The 15342-nt window shown below is 50.7% G+C and overlaps 4 protein-coding genes and 1 non-coding gene across 5 annotated transcripts; 1 reads left to right on the top strand and 4 right to left on the bottom strand.

The window, feature by feature from the left end:
• Nucleotides 1–3993: 3993 nt before the first annotated feature.
• On the bottom strand, nucleotides 3994–6567 carry BDV14DRAFT_194359 (LysM peptidoglycan-binding domain-containing protein; the record flags this gene model as incomplete). Its single annotated transcript, XM_073771913.1, has 9 exons — nucleotides 3994–4129; nucleotides 4228–4390; nucleotides 4501–4614; nucleotides 4700–5165; nucleotides 5233–5344; nucleotides 5445–5949; nucleotides 6076–6120; nucleotides 6181–6332; nucleotides 6386–6567. 9 exons carry the CDS (start codon nucleotides 6565–6567, stop codon nucleotides 3994–3996), a joined length of 1875 nt encoding a protein of 624 aa, XP_073621673.1.
• A 556-nt stretch (nucleotides 6568–7123) lies between these two features.
• BDV14DRAFT_194358 (uncharacterized protein) lies at nucleotides 7124–11161 on the top strand (the record flags this gene model as incomplete). The annotated part of the gene is made up of 14 exons (XM_073771912.1): nucleotides 7124–7256; nucleotides 7424–7547; nucleotides 7623–7657; nucleotides 7727–7813; nucleotides 7878–7946; nucleotides 8003–8303; nucleotides 8406–8604; nucleotides 8691–8734; nucleotides 8794–9434; nucleotides 9509–9649; nucleotides 9756–9804; nucleotides 9847–10428; nucleotides 10468–10750; nucleotides 10787–11161. The coding sequence occupies 14 exons, from the start codon at nucleotides 7124–7126 to the stop codon at nucleotides 11159–11161; spliced, it is 3063 nt and encodes a 1020-aa protein (XP_073621672.1).
• A 413-nt stretch (nucleotides 11162–11574) lies between these two features.
• Nucleotides 11575–11699, bottom strand: BDV14DRAFT_t150. The gene has a single exon. It is a non-coding gene; the product is annotated as a tRNA-Ser (tRNA).
• Nucleotides 11700–11724: 25 nt separating this feature from the next.
• On the bottom strand, nucleotides 11725–13922 carry BDV14DRAFT_207544 (major facilitator superfamily domain-containing protein; the record flags this gene model as incomplete). The annotated part of the gene is made up of 7 exons (XM_073775155.1): nucleotides 11725–11809; nucleotides 11947–12571; nucleotides 12631–13059; nucleotides 13110–13278; nucleotides 13353–13423; nucleotides 13510–13684; nucleotides 13776–13922. 7 exons carry the CDS (start codon nucleotides 13920–13922, stop codon nucleotides 11725–11727), a joined length of 1701 nt encoding a protein of 566 aa, XP_073621671.1.
• A 388-nt stretch (nucleotides 13923–14310) lies between these two features.
• On the bottom strand, nucleotides 14311–15335 carry BDV14DRAFT_186235 (uncharacterized protein). The gene has a single exon (XM_073770778.1). The coding sequence runs from the start codon at nucleotides 15138–15140 to the stop codon at nucleotides 14529–14531; it is 612 nt and encodes a 203-aa protein (XP_073621670.1). The 5' UTR covers nucleotides 15141–15335; the 3' UTR covers nucleotides 14311–14528.
• Nucleotides 15336–15342: the final 7 nt, after the last annotated feature.

Genomic DNA, 15342 nt, shown 5'->3' with positions numbered 1-15342 from the left:
GTATTGTCCTGCACAAGGTCGAAGCGTTCCTTACTACAGCGCCTCATAATGACAGTTTTCCTCTGGCTTGGTTCCTGAGTCTCTAAAGGAACCCGCTTTTGCCTTTACTATTTCTTTAAGTCGACTTGGGGGTGATGAACAAACCCGCCTGGGCTTTAGGGCTAATAACTCGTGCCCTTCACGACGCACCTATATACTTGTGAAAGCAGTCGAGATCAAGGTGAATGCATGTGCCTTGTCTCGGGGTTCCTTTTTCTTCAATCTGGTGGTTTACTAGCCACCCCAATTCCTTTTGATTAACTCGCGGCATGGGCCCGAGAATGCAAGGGTTTCAGGGTCAAGACAAGTGGCGGGAATGAGGTGTACGAGGGGCGCACGCTTGGCCGTCTTAGGACTTTTCAGGATGGGTCCATATCTCTAGTGTCGACAAACTCCTTCATTTTTCTACCGGTCCAGCCGTATGCAGTGCGTGTGGGCTTCGGCCCTAACAAAGCCCACTCAGTCGATACTCTACCCGTTCGAGCGAGATAGCTGACGCCACGGCCGGAACTGGGCAGCTGCTCTGCAGACAGCGGCACAAGCTACAGAGACGCTTTGCTACTTCATTGAGTCGGTGTGGCACCAACTCCCGGGACATTGTCACGAATATTCATCGGACCTCGCGCCTGGATTTCTGGGTTGACGTGACCCTTGATAGGGATTGCATACGGCCCTCAGATCGCCACTGCCCTTCCTGGGCGACGTACCTTAGGGAAAGGCCTCTGCCTGTTTCTAGGGCCCGCCTACCTTTGTCTTATCTATAATTTGCTTGCAAATGTGGAAGAATGTTCGACAGACTGGTCACTTTCACCATACGACCATAAGGGTTAATGAAAGCGCGAGTATTTCTGACTGGTACGGCATTCTTCTAAGTTTCTGGGGTAAAATCTACGCGATGCGACTGATGCATACCACAGACTGAAAGATGAACCGCCGTGTGGTCGAACTTGTCGCCGCTCACATATATCCAGTTTCTCTATTCTCAATGCCCTACTTCAGAGCACGTGGCACTACCCTAAACAAGACAGGATGCTCGAGTTAGCTATCCTGGGTCTTTATAGTTTACCAGGGCTGCTTCTTATTGCTTGGTTAGTAGCAGTATGGGAAGAATCCCGGAACCATCCCATACCCAGTCTTCAATGGCATCATGCGGAGCAACAAACGTATACCCTACATGAACTACTCTGCTTTTTTAACAAGAGCCAATCTTCTAGGACGGTTCGCACTAATAGGGCTCTCGATTGCAGTGGCGTGAAATATGCGGAGCTATAAGCCTGGTGGAGTAGATCGCAACTATGAGGCTGGATTGCTATATCGCCGATAAAGTCTAACCATAACAGTGTAATATCTGACAGGCTTCGGAAAGATCACCCCCTTGGCACTATTATTTGGCGGAGTGTTGAAGTTCCTTGCTAAGGATGGTCCCAGAACCGATGGGGTTTGCGGTTCTGGCTGTATGCCCCGTGTATGAGCTGGCACATGGTTTGTGCTCCTCATCAACACACGTATACTGGGAACTTTCTTTTATTAATTTTGCGGTCGGTGCTTTTCACGAGGTACTACGAAGACAGCCAAGGGGATAGAGCCAGTGTTTACAGACGCCTATTAAAACCAAAATGACAAACTCACAAACGACAAACACATCGCCAATATCAACATCTTTTAATCGGCCAGGCACAGTCTTTACGCTTGATATAAGGCATCAATATGGGTCGGGTTAGACTCTTTCTCAATTCCGGACTCTCACAAGTCCTCTCGTAGAACCTGCTTCAGTAATAGATGCAAGCCTAAATTCTGATTTATACCAGATCTGCAGACTTTTCAGAGCACACTAACGAGCCTCTGTAGAAGACATACACAAGCAGTACTGATAGTATTAGTTATGCTTTCTTCTATGCAGGATCCTTTGCGCTATATGTGGGCAACGCTGCCGATATCCCCCTCTGGTGCCATCTATGCATGCAGCGCGGCGAATGCTGCTCGCTGCCAACAATGCAGGTCAGCAAGTGCGTGAGTCTGCCGCCGCCGAGGAGGCACGCCTTGCCATCGCTCGCGCTGTCATTGACTATTCCCTCATCATAGCCTTTCAAAACATCAGGTTCCCCCTAGGCAAAGACTACATGGGTCGGGTCCAGCCTCACTGCACAGTCCCAGCGTCAAGCAGAAGCCTCAACGTCCTCTATACAAGGACAGAAGCAGGGAAACTTTCCTTGTGACTCTCGTGATATTTAGGCATTACTAGAGGGATGGTTGCGAGCTTCCCTGTGTTCGATCCAGATGTGAGGTTGATAGGCGCAGCACAGGCTCTTGGCTAAAGAGAGGATTTGCCAAGATCATCCTGTGCTTGACGGGTTGAGAAGTATAATTGTCCTTGAGAAGCGTCTTTAGCAGCATAACATATATCTAAACCCGCTGGATTGTGCTATGACTACTAGACTCCAAAGTGCTGAGGCGGCCCGTGTCTAGTATGGACCTGATCCTTTATCAGCGGTTAGAGCCCCTCAGGAACCGAATGAAAGGAGAATGACTGGGAATATGAACAGAAGCTTCACGCTTTGTAGGCTCTAATCATGCTCAAAATTTTCTATCAGCATCAAGCACAGTCACCGTTTCGGGGCTTGCTACAACATGGAATCATGGCATTCAAGCATCACAGAAACAGGAGATAACTAAGGATATCAAGTTGCTTCCCCATTCGGGTCCGCCACTCCTGCAAAGCAGTTGGAATTTCCTGGCTTCAGTGGTCTCGAATGTCTTCTCTCAAGTTTAGTTGCTACGGCCAGCACGATCTAGCCTAGGTACACTATAGAAGAGTAGGCTTGGGAGCGACGTCGCCATCATAATCTTGAGGCGTGTCATGAAGAATCCTGACTGGTGCACTATTCCATGCGGACCGTCTGTGCTTTGTTGGACTGAGTCGATTTGGTGGAAGAGACGATCTTCGGAGGCTCTGCATACTTTAATTGGGCTGGGTGTCAATCTGTCTTGGTGGCAATTGCTTTAGACCTATCCCAGCTTACTGGAAAAGTAAAGTCATATGACGATTTGTAAGTGCCCAGGTATTGAATCTCGGATCAATGCTCTGCCAGAGAGGCTCAAGTTACGATATCCATCTCCATATTCCATAAATGGACGCTGTTTGATGAATAGTTTGCCGGATCCACGTGGCAGCTAAGCAAACGTATCCTCCAAGTTCCTGGTGATTCGTAACCCACAATCATCTCGACACGGTGCATCTGTTCGACACAAAACCTCGGGCTAGGCATCAAATTTGACCATTGCGAAATGATTGAAGGACGCCCTGGGCTAAGCTAGAGCAAAGAAGTAGCCAGTTACTGTCTACAAGTCTGCCGCTCCTTGCTCCACTTGTGAACTGCTTTGACTCACAGATGCCGGGAAAGAAAGGGAAAGGCGCGTCGACCAAGATCTTATATACAAAATGGACACGCCGGGGTATAACCTAGATGCTCAATGGCACTGGTGGAGCCAGCGTGTTTGGGGACTCAATGTCTTGGACGGTCAAACATGCATGGATTGATTGCGCTGGTACCATTAATGAAACCGGGCGCTATACTGACCAGGCGGATGTGGAAAAGCACTTCAAAGGGACCATGTGTTAAGGTTTCAATGCTGTCTTGAGGGCGACATTAGTACCTGGCTACAACTAATCCATGTGGAGGATCCATGTCATATAAACTGCACAACAACAGGAGTCTCCGACCAGTCTTGTATCTAGATCTACCTACTTCTAAGGTGTAGCTAGAGTACCATAGAATAGGTAGTTCGAATGTCAAAACATTCCATATACCTTACTTCGCAGACCACCATGAACTTCAGCAAACTACATCAAGCTTAACATGAAATTAAAACCCCACCCCCACACTCACACACACAGCATACCCCAGCCAAAGCGTCGAGCAATCCTTCCCAACGCCCGGATTCCAGGACAGAAAGTCAGCTAGTGAAATCCCGTACTGCGTTGCGATAGCCGCGCACCCGTCGCCGCTCTCGATAACGTGCCATTTTGTGCAGGATAGTGAGGCGCCGGGTTGGGTTGCTGCTGGTGGGGGTGGAGGTGGGAGTGAGGGGGCTGTTGAAGAGGAAGAAGAAGTAGGAATGCTCGTTGGAAGATCAGGCCCTGGTAGGACGGGCGTCATAGTAGGCGACGGTGGCGGCGATGATGAAGACGCCTCAATGCAAATCTGCACAAACCCGGTACTGGAAAGATGACTGAATACCGACGCGGTACATTCTGTATCTGTCCCCGTTGAATTTATCCATGGGTTGAGGGGTGCTATGGCTGAGGTGGATGTGTTGAATGTGGAAGCGAACATTGTGCAGGAGAATATGCCTGGAGATTGGCCGTGGTCAGTTAGTTATCTTTTCCGTGGTTATTATGTTTCTTGGACATGAAATACGGGCTTGCGGTTTAAATAATGGCAATAACATAAAGTTACATACCCTGGTCTTCCCTCCGCAGCTGGATATAGCATCCACACTGCCCCGGCTGGGCAGATGTATCCGGGATGAAAGCCCTATTGGGTGGGAAGCAGTACTCATATGGAAGAGTCTCATCTGTATGTAGTACGTTAATAAAAGACGCAGATCGCAGACTAGAAACAGTCACGGCCAAGTACTAATGAACAGATCCAGTACTCACTAAAAGGCCTCCGACCAACGCAGTAACTGAGCCCTAAATCCATCGTACAATTCTCAACCGTAAGACTCGGATTCCAAGACACAAATTTCGGCAAGTCCACGCCCCCTTCATCAGCCCAGGTCTGGCAAGCCGCCATATCGAGACTCGCGTTGCCGCTGGCATGGAACGGGTTTGCGTATGATTCGCAGTCGCCCCATGTCCCTGGTGCGTGCGGGTTCAATGTTGGCAGTGGGACTGGGACGGGCGTGTAACTGGGGGCGCTGGTGGGTTTGGGGAAGACATATGTTGGCGTGGGCAGGGTGTAGCCGGGGTATGTAGTGATGTCTCCGACGGGCCGGACGCAGTAGGAAGTGTTGAGCCAGAGATTGGAGCAGTCGTTGCTGATTTGCGGATTTAGGAAGATTAGGTCTTGGAGTGGGATGGCGAATTGGCGGGTTAGGGTTTCGCAGGTATCGCCTGCTTCGACCTGGATTGGTTGGAGGTCGGGGTTAGTAACTGGCTGGACCATGAAGGGTCTTAAAGTAGTCACGTACATCATACCACCTCGCACACCTATGATTTGATTGACCCTGGGCATCGGTAGGGACTGGAGCAACGGTCGTAGCGGCGTTGCCTTCGCCAACATTGACGGTTCCGTCCGGTGAGCTGTGGAACGTTCAGGTTTGTTGTTTAGCTATTTCTAATAGAAAACACCTGCAAAGGCCCGGGGAACAGCTTGACTTCCTCTTACCTAACGCAGAGGTACCAACCCCTCCAAGAACCAAGATTGGAACAGCCCGAGTTAATCATGGGGTTCCAAGCAAGAAGCTGTGCCATGGTGATACCCAAGTCTGTTAGAAGTGTGTTGCAGGTATCCTCTATTCGTAGCTGGTATGTTTGGCAGGTTCGAGGCAGGCACAAGACGCGGCCTGTGCTTAGATCATTGCATGAAATCGCAAGTGCATTCTCGTTAATTAGTCCAAAGGTGGAAACATTGTGCTGTCCTGAGATGGAGACGCAGGACTCTTCATCTTCTAGGGTTACTGTATGGGATGCGGTGCACGTCGGCGTGTATGGAATTGTTGTAGTTGCGTTGAGAGCGTACGCAGTGGGCGTAGCATAGGTGTATGTAGAAACACCGCAACTAGATGTCAAAGACGAGAAATCTTGCGCGGCCTCCTTGTTATATCCAAATGGCGAGGCTAACTGCTTCCGCTGCAGTCCGAGCTCACAAAATGAGCAAATCTGTTCATCGGTGTACTCGGCGCCTGCTGAAGACCAATTCGCAACGACCACGTCGCAGTAATTCCCGGAAGATCCTGAAATTGTCAGTTATGAGCCAGCACTGTCTACGTTGATAGGTGGGGTGAGCAGGGAGACGAACGGATCTTTAAGACAGGACAGCCCCATCGCATATAACCAACGGTCAACTATGAAAGTTGCTGCATTTCAGTTCAATTAGTAGGTTGACAGCGGGTATCCCAGGAAACCAACACACGCACCTGGATATGCAATTTTCGAAGGAACCAAAACATCGGAGGACCCATTGCAAGCATTGTTGACCTGAGACTTGAGCGCAGTCAAATCGCCCAAGCACGATGTCTCGCACAAGACCTGCAATGCTTCCTGGGGAACAAGCTCAAGGCTGGCTTCTCTATGGCTGGATTAGCTTTACACGGCAATTCTGTAAGATCCAGAGGCGCTCACGTATAACCGGCATGTCGTCTCAGCCAGCCAGGACAAGAAGACACCGTGGTGTTTAGGGCAGAGAAACAGGAATCACTGAGACCCAACTCTTCATAGGGCTCATAGCTGCCTTCTAGCTGCTGTCCAGCAAGGATTGGGATGCCGATAAGCCCCAAGGCTATTGTAGTTGATAAAGAAAGCATGCTGAGGTATTTGGAAGCTGAAAGACCGTAATTCAAGGTAGTAGGACAGTAAAGGAATTATAGAAAGCGAAGTAAAATAAAAGGTTGTCATTCAGTATCAAAGCGCAGTCACTGCTGCGCAGTACAGCTCTCTTCAGAGAAGTTGCCGCAGCTTCATTCAAGTCTCCGAAAAACCGCAAGAAGAGCCTCAAATGAGCGCGGCTACTTTCTGGGCCATGCTAATGGTAACGTCTGTAATACATAGGCAATCTTTCAGCCTCTTTGCCCATGCTTGTGGGTGGGTTACATGAGACGGATAGCAACAACAATGTGGCACTTTGTGCTGCCCTGCGGCTGCAAGGTGATATAGTTCCCTGTCAACATTTCCCAGAACAGAGTGACAGTAATCGTAGAGTATCTTGTGACTCATAGATTGCAGAAAGTAGCCGGCTTGTCTGAAGTCTTCCAGTCGGTCCTAAATGCAGCCGTCGAAATCATATACCTGAACCCCCAACCCCCGCATCCAAGATAGTGTCATTCTAGCTACTGTTTTGACAGACATATCTAGGTGTACAAAATGTGGCCAAATCTGTCTCTTCTTTTGCTATTCTTCTGCTATTACCATCACGCATTTGCGGACCATTTGCTACGGCCACCGCATGATAATCCCTCTCTCAGTCTTCAAGATGATTACTCGTGCAGTGCAGCAAGTAAGTATACACCTCGAGGACTTCCCCAAGACACAGACTAACCTTTGCACTCTCATAGAGCCGTGCGGCAATGGGGCATGCTGCGGTGGTAAGTTTATAGCTGGATAACCTTCTGCATCAGATGTTCTTGAAACCACATACCATTAACGCTAAAATCTACGCCTCAGCTAGCGGATACTGCGGCTACGGCCCAACATACTGCGGCGCTGGGTGCGTGAGCAACTGCAATGCCGTGGCCGAGTGTGGCAAGTTTGCGAATCCTGCGGGTAAACGATGTCCGCTGAATACATGGTATGGCTGCGTTTCTATACTTTTCGGAATGAGATAGGGGAGAGAGAGACTGGAATATCTGCTAAACTGTTTTAGTTGCTCTGAGTATGATTTCTGTGGCACCACGGAGGGTTCGTCCTGCTCCTTGAAATTTAATTTGGTTTTACTCCAGGCTATTCTCTAAGAATTTCATATACTAGAATTCTGCAAGAAGGGCTGCCAGTCAAACTGTGTGCTGCATCCTAAACCCCCGGGTGGCTCTACGACTGGTAAAGCTCTGTCCAAAGGTATGAGATCGTCTGTACTCTTGGGGCTGCGGAATAATTGTTGGCCGGAATAACCCTATACTAGTAATCGGTTACTACGAAGCATGGAGTGATCGATCAAGGTGCCATCAGACATCCCCAAGTGACCTTCCACGTAAGTAGCAAACAAATGGCAACAAAACTGGTTCGTGGATAACCAAACTCATACAGTAAACGCCCTAACCCACATCAACTACGCCTTCGCCTACATCGACCCTGACTCATTCGCAATAACAACCATGGACGCCGCAACGCCAGCACGAACACTCGACGACATCTCCGCACTAAAGATAACAAACCCCAGCCTAAAGATCTTCGTTAGTATCGGCGGCTGGACATTCTCAGATAACAATACCTACACGCAGCCGATCTTTGGCAATATCGCCAGCACGGCAGGGAACAGAGACAAGTTTGCGAGCCAGCTGCTGGCGTTCATGAATCAGTATGGGTTTGATGGTGTGGATCTTGACTGGTTCGTTTGGTACCTGTCTGCGTTTTTTGTCTTCTTTCTTTAGCGGTGCAGAATTAATGGACTACCGAGATCTTCATTACTAAATATATACTCCATGTATAGGGAATACCCCGGTGCCCCTGACCGAGGCGGCAAGCCTAGGGATAAAGCCAATTACGTCCATCTTTTGGAGAAAATCCGCACTCGGTTTAACCGGTCTGGCCGCGACCTAGGGCTGACATTTACTGCGCCTTCATCGTACTGGTATATGCGCTGGTTCGATCTCCCAGGCATGCTCAAGTACGCGGATTGGATGAATTTGGTACGTACTTAGCGCTTCATTTTGCGGTGACGGGACTCGCCGTGATGCCTTGATGAGGACGACTTGCTGACGTCTAGTCTAGATAGATGTCCTACGATCTCCACGGTGTATGGGATCGCGACAATCCAATGTAAGCCCCTGAGGTTCTCCAAAGCAGTACTTCCCAGGCAGGCAACTAAATGCAAACAGCGGCTCGGTCCTCCACGCACACACCAACCTCACCGAGATAAAACTAGCCACGGAACTCCTCTGGCACGTCCACGTAAAACCACACCAGGTAGCTCTTGGCTTCGGCTTCTACGGACGCTCCTTCAAACTTTCAGACCCAAGCTGCACAAGCATCGGATGCCCCTTCAGCGGCGGCGCCCACCCAGGCATCTGCACAAATACAAGCGGATACCTAGCCTACTACGAGATCAAGCAGATCCTAGCCCGGAACCGCGCTATCAATGTCGTACACGATAAAGAGGCCGCAGTAAAGTACTTCACATGGAACACGGACCAGTGGATTGCATACGATGACAGGGACACATTCAAGCAGAAGCTGGAGTGGGCTAATAGCGTGGGGTTCTCGGGGTCCCTTATCTGGGCGTCTGATCTGGATAGCTATGATTTTGACGCTCATAAGGCGCTGACGGGGAAAACGGACTTGAGTAATCGGCCTGGACGGGTGCCGGATTTGGCGGCGGAGGCTGCGATGGCCGAAGAGCTTGATATGGATTTGGGGGGAAAGTGTTATAAATTCGAGGACAGTGTGGACCTTAGAAATCCTGTTGCGTCGAGCTGTGCTCCGTACGTGCGGATGGGATATGATAAGGCGGGATGTGATGGTAAAGATGTAAGCACCTCAGCCCCGGTCATCATCATCGGCATATAGATAGCCGACAGGATAACGTCTAGGGAGAATGCGGGAAGCCAGTATGCTGCGGCAGCCATTCAGGCCTAGGGGCCTGCCAATGGCGTGGTGGCTCGGGAGGCAAATGGAGCGACTGCAACGGACAATGCCATGCCGGGGAAGTCAAGATTGCCTCCTCCGAGTATGGGGGTTACCCCCGGCGAGCATGGCACAAGCCGATGCGGACGCGGCACCAAGGCTCTGTGCTGCCAGATGAACAACTATAACACTCTGCTCGCGGACTGCGACTGGACAGATGGTATGACCAAAGGCTGCGGCGAGGGCTATGAAGAGCTCGCGCAGAGGTATGTAGGTAATGGGATTACGATGATTGGCTATGTCCGAAGCTACTGCTGTCCAAGGTCCAGTGCAATGCCATTGGAAAACTGCCATTGGGTCGGCAAGGGAGACTGTGCTGATAATACGTGTTCGCCTACAGAGGTGACGCTCGCCACTGACACAGTTGGTGGCAGCTATGAGGGGTGCAATTGGAACCGGAAGAAAGCCCTCTGCTGCACGCCAAAGGCTGATGTTTTGCAGAAGTTAGACTGCACTGTCGACATCTGTGATATACTCAGTGGCGATTGTAACGATGAGGCAGGAATTCCCAACGAAGCCTTCTACCAGGTACAAGATGGGCAGTCGATGTGGGAATACGATGACTTTCCATGGATGGAGACAGAAGAGTGGCATGCACTCTCCGCAGCCCGCGAGATGTTTGTTCGTGTTAATAGGGTTCTAGGAAGTGCCATTCATCATTACAAGGACTTGAAGCTCATGACGCGGCCTTACAACAGCGGCCTGAGCCTGTTAACAGGCAGTGGGGCATCCACGCTGAATATCAAAGGGGGTTTTTCAATGGCAAGCGATGTCTGTTCCAACACTGCAATGCAGTTCATCAAGGCAGCCGACATGGCAAAGGCAACAGCGTGGCAAGCGGAACACATACAATAGTTCCAAGTCATTAGGAGATTCCTTGAGACCGCAATTTCGGGGGTCCTTCCGTCCGGGAATGCAATCAAGGCCGCGAAGATTGACCCCAAGATTCTGCTTGACACGTGGAACAAGGTATACAGTGTCTCCTTGCCTCGAATTGGAGCACTCATCACCGACGCAGAGTGGAAACCCCCAATCACACCAAACGATCGCGTGTTTGAGGTCTTGGGATCCCAAGCATATCGCAGCGCGATGACGCTGGTACCCAAGTCCCTTAATTTGCTTAAGAAAGACATCTTTGCCCTCAATAATCCTGTTGCCCAAGCTAAGGTAGACCATCTTATAAGGCAGATCGCGGATGGGGACGAGAAAAGCGCAAAATCGCTCGGTTCCTCCCTCCAAATGACATTCGGAGTATTCAACTACCTCAACCATAATCTGATCCGGTCAAATCTCGACCAGGGCCGCGACATGCTGCTGCAGGAATGGCGCAACTATGAGAACCACATGGGCGTCAAGGGCATTGTCGCGATATGGCAAGAGTTTGAGGCTGACTTCTATGCGGAGCTCGTCAGAAAAGCCTCGAGTTTCATACAGCGGAGCCTCCTCCAGATTGATTTCAGGCTGAATGTTCAGGGGTTCGACAATACGGCAGTGAGCGAGATGATCTTTACCGCTGTGCAATTACGGAAGCAACTCGACTTGATTCGATTCCCGATGAAGTGAATGTGCAGGGGAATGTCTATGGCTTGGCTGTCATGTTGTGGGGCACCATCGGCTAGGACACTGTAGAGGACTCAAGCAGACTAAATTGAATCTCAAATCGAACACATGTTGTATGTAGTTTTGTGATAAAGCTCAACAGTACAAGAAGAGACACTTAGGGTTCGATTAACTGTCCAGTCGCCCGTTGCTCCAGCCTCAACGGTATATACGAATACCAGAGACAGATCTAATATGCGTCTTGAGTGAGATGGATCTCTGAATCCACGCATTCAATATATCTGAGACTGATCCTGCCATTTGATTTATACAAAAGAGCCCCGGTATCTCGGATTCGAACGAGACCGGGACAAGAACATCACCAGATTCAAAAGGCGGTGGTAAAAAAGCATCAGAAGGTACAAAAAAAAAGAAATCGACAGCAGTGTGGTTCGAACACACGCCTCCGAAGAGAGCAGCTTACGAGCTCAGACCGCCCCAGAAATGAAGCGTTCTGATTGGTCGTTCAAAACTGCCGCCATAACCACTCGGCCATACTGCCTAATTCTGCCACTTTTTATATTTCTTCAAATACCACGAAGAAATGAGACTTTAGGGATGCTGTAGATGTACAGTCCTGGTAGGGACGCGACATCCCGGCTGGGAACACTGCTGGCTGCTCGTTTTCATGTTCAATTAGGATAGGTTAGGTGATCGCACTCAAAATTCTAATCCTCAATCAACATGCTTCTGCCTACCGACGTGGATGCTACAGAACCTCCCCCCGTCCACCATCACCCCTCCCATACCTCCGCCTCGACAAACCCCCCAACCACCCCCTACTACTAGCAACCCTAATTCCCCTCCCCCAAACCCAAAACACCACAATCATCAAATTATTAAGTACAGCAACACCACAAAACACCCCCGCAATAACAACCGCATACCCCCTCTCTTCAACCCAAGAAAGCAAATAACTACCCATCCCAAAACTAATCGCCTGCTTGCCCAAGTTCATAGCAATAAGCATCTCGCTAACGTCCGCGTAATAAGAATCAACTGCATACGCAAGCGTGAATGTGAAGAAGAAGTAAGAGCCGAATTGGACCATCGCCACGCCAGCGAATAGGCCTGTCCAGTGCAGTTTTCGGTCGGCGGTTAGGCCGTATACGAGTAATCCGGCGGGGGCGAGGAATACGGCTGGGAGGAGCGCGGGGAGACGCATTTCTGCTTCGCGGATGTTGTGATTGCGCTTTGTGAGTTTTGCGGCGATCATGTCGGAGGTTGGTGTGAAGGGGAGGGCGAGACTGAAGCCTAGGATTGTGGCGAGTGCGATGAGCCCGCTGTTTGTTGCAGGCCAGGAGTAGGGAGGATTCGTTATGAGGAGGGGGAAGGTGTAGTTGAATGTTAGGGCGCCGAGGCCGATGTATATTCCTGTTGTGCTTGTTAGGTGGTGATACTCATAGATGGGGATGGGGGGGCAGGGCTTTTACCGAAACTGGTAATCACCCAGAGAACAGCGGGGACGAGGAAGTAAGCGAACGACCGTATTATGGTTGCAAAGAACTCGGCGTTGTGGTCGATGGGCGTCCAGGGAATGAGTGTCTCCAGGAAGGTCTTTCGTTGTCGTGGTGGAAGTGGCACTGACCTAGGGCTGCTAGGGGCATCTTCAACCTGCGTCGCTTGCCCTGCTTCTTTTTCTCCATTGTTACCTTCTCCCTCTTCTTCTCCCTCAACAGCGGCCGCAGGAACAGTCGCAGCCTCGGACCGATTAAATCGACTCTCCTCGACAAAAAAGAACGCAGCAACAAGCAAAGCCCCCGCAAACGCCGCGACGACATAGAAGAATAGTCGCCATGAGTATCCCCCTGCTAACATGTATCCCGCGTATAGGGGACCCGTTGAACCAAGGCAAAGACATACTATATCGAATTAGCCATGTTTCGAAAGCCAACATGATAGATTGAGATACCCGTATAATACCCAATCCTCTTCCCCCGCTCATGCAAGTAAAACATATCATTGACAAGCTGCACAGGTAGAGACTCGCACACGCCGCTTCCAAAGCCATGGAATACACGGGCGATCATGAGGCCCGAGAATGTTGTTGCACGGGAGGCACCGATGAGGCCTGCCACAAACTATACCTAACTGCATTAGATGTAATTCATAGTGCCGATTAGGAGCGGACGGAAAACTAAGGAGGAATACGCACAATAGCCATAGATAAAAGTGTAACAACCCTTCTCCCAAACTTAAGATACATCGGGACAAGAAGTAACGAGCCTACAATCCAAATCCAGAACTGCATTAGCACCGACTTGATCGTAAACCCGTTTGCGATCCCAATCGACATTATGGGTGAAACATACCAAACCCAAACGCCAAATTTGGATAAGAAACCAACCCCGACGCATCAGCATGCGAGATCCCAAACTCCTCGCTGTAGATATCAATATATACTGACGGTCCGACAAGCGAGCAGTTACCGAGGAAGGAGTATATCGAAACGATTATGAGGATTGTGTTCTTTTTCCAGGTCGGCCACTATCAATCATTTATAATCAGTCTCTGTCAGTATCCAGTCCACTTATGCTGAGAACAAAAGGAGGCAAGCTAGGAAAAGGGCGAGGTGTACCAGCAGCGGATCATTCGGATCATCGCTAGGAACAGGGTACAGGGCCTGGCCGTAGCTGGAGCTCGTGGCTTCGCCTTCTGCGGCTGTAAGGTCGACTGTTCCTGGGATTGCGCCTTCGCGGGGGCGGTGGTGGGTTGGAGAAGACATTCTGATCGCATTTAACAATTAGAGCAATAGAGACAGAAGTAGCGGGGAATGCGTTTCCTCGGAACTACCTAGGGTTGTTATACTACGTTCTCCATCCCACCTGGCCAAGACATCTTGCGGGGCGTTGTGGGACGGTAAATGTGTCATTTGTGTAATTCTGTCAGCTAGAGGCGGATTGCTTTGTTGGAGGGATTGAATAGAATCCGGGGTCATCGCGGAGGCGGGTCGTTTGCGGGGAAGTTGGAGGTCGAGGGGGTTAGGTTAATATGGGCGAGTCATGCAGGTGTAGAGGCTGCAGCCCCACAGACTAAGGTCCGAGGGGCTATTAGTCTAGACCCTGAGTAAAGAGCGAACCTAGGATATATACGTAGGCTGTTACAGAGTAAGAGAGCAAAGAGTAGAGACCAATGATCATGTTTGACGCCAGTATCCGTTCTAACTAACGACAAGCTTGAAAGTCATGACCAGTTACACCTTCTGCACTAATTGACAAATCACCAAATCCAGTTCCATTCATATCCACCCAGACCAAATCCAACGACCGTCCCGCAGTGTTGTTATACATGTCGTGCGTGTATTCTCGTTCGCCCGTCCCTAGGCACGGATTTACGCGCGGAAAGGGAGACCAGAGGCACTGGGGAGACCACTGGGGAAACCGCTGGCGTCAGGGACACCGCTGGGCTCGGGGAAGCCACTGGGGAAAGGCGAGCCGCCGGAGGGGGCAGCAGTGGGGGCGGAGCCGGAGCCGCTGCCGAAGAGGTCACCGAGGTCGGGGAAGCCGGAGGGGAAGATGTTGTCGAAGAAGCCGCCGGAGCCAGACTGGCGCTTCACGTTGATGGTGGAGGTGCCAGTGGGAGCACCAGTAGGGGCAGGGCCCTGGCTCTCGCCCTCACCCTCGCCGCCGAAGCCGGGGAAGCCAGAGGGAGAAGGACCGCCGGAGGGGATGGGGAAGCCGCTAGGAAGGCCGGTAGGGAAGTCACCGCCAGGGAAGCCGGGGAAGCCGCTGGGGGTACCAGAGGGAGGAGCTCCAGTGGGGGTGCCGGTAGGGATACCACCGCCAGGGAAGCCACCCTCCTCACCACCGGGGAAGCCGCTGGGGAGAGCAGTGGGGGTAGGCAAGTCGCCGCCCTCTTCACCACCGAAGCCGGGGAACTGAGGAGCAGGAGCGGCGAGGGCGCAGCCCACCATGCCGACAGTAGCGATGAAAGAGTACTTCATTTTGAAAGTTGAGAGGAAAAGTTGGTTTTGAAAGAATGAGTTGGATAGTAGAAGAAAGGAGAGACAACGAATACCAGATTCGGTCAAGAGAGTGGAAGTGGTTTGAAGTGAGTGAGTGTTTGGCTGGATCAACCTCAAGACTCGCGGAGATGAGAGCGGTCTTTATAGCTTTGAACCTCTGCTGGAGAACTGGGAACCAGGC

Source organism: Aspergillus stella-maris, assembly GCF_047715825.1.
Source record: "Aspergillus stella-maris strain CBS 113639 unplaced genomic scaffold BDV14scaffold_140, whole genome shotgun sequence".
Classification (NCBI taxonomy): domain Eukaryota; kingdom Fungi; phylum Ascomycota; class Eurotiomycetes; order Eurotiales; family Aspergillaceae; genus Aspergillus; species Aspergillus stella-maris.
This window is presented reverse-complemented; position numbering and strand designations above follow the sequence as displayed.

What these genes read in the sequence shown, in the direction of transcription:
- BDV14DRAFT_186235 (XM_073770778.1), bottom strand. Translation starts at nt 15,140, where the DNA reads ATGAAGTACTCTTTCATCGCTACTGTCGGCATGGTGGGCTGCGCCCTC.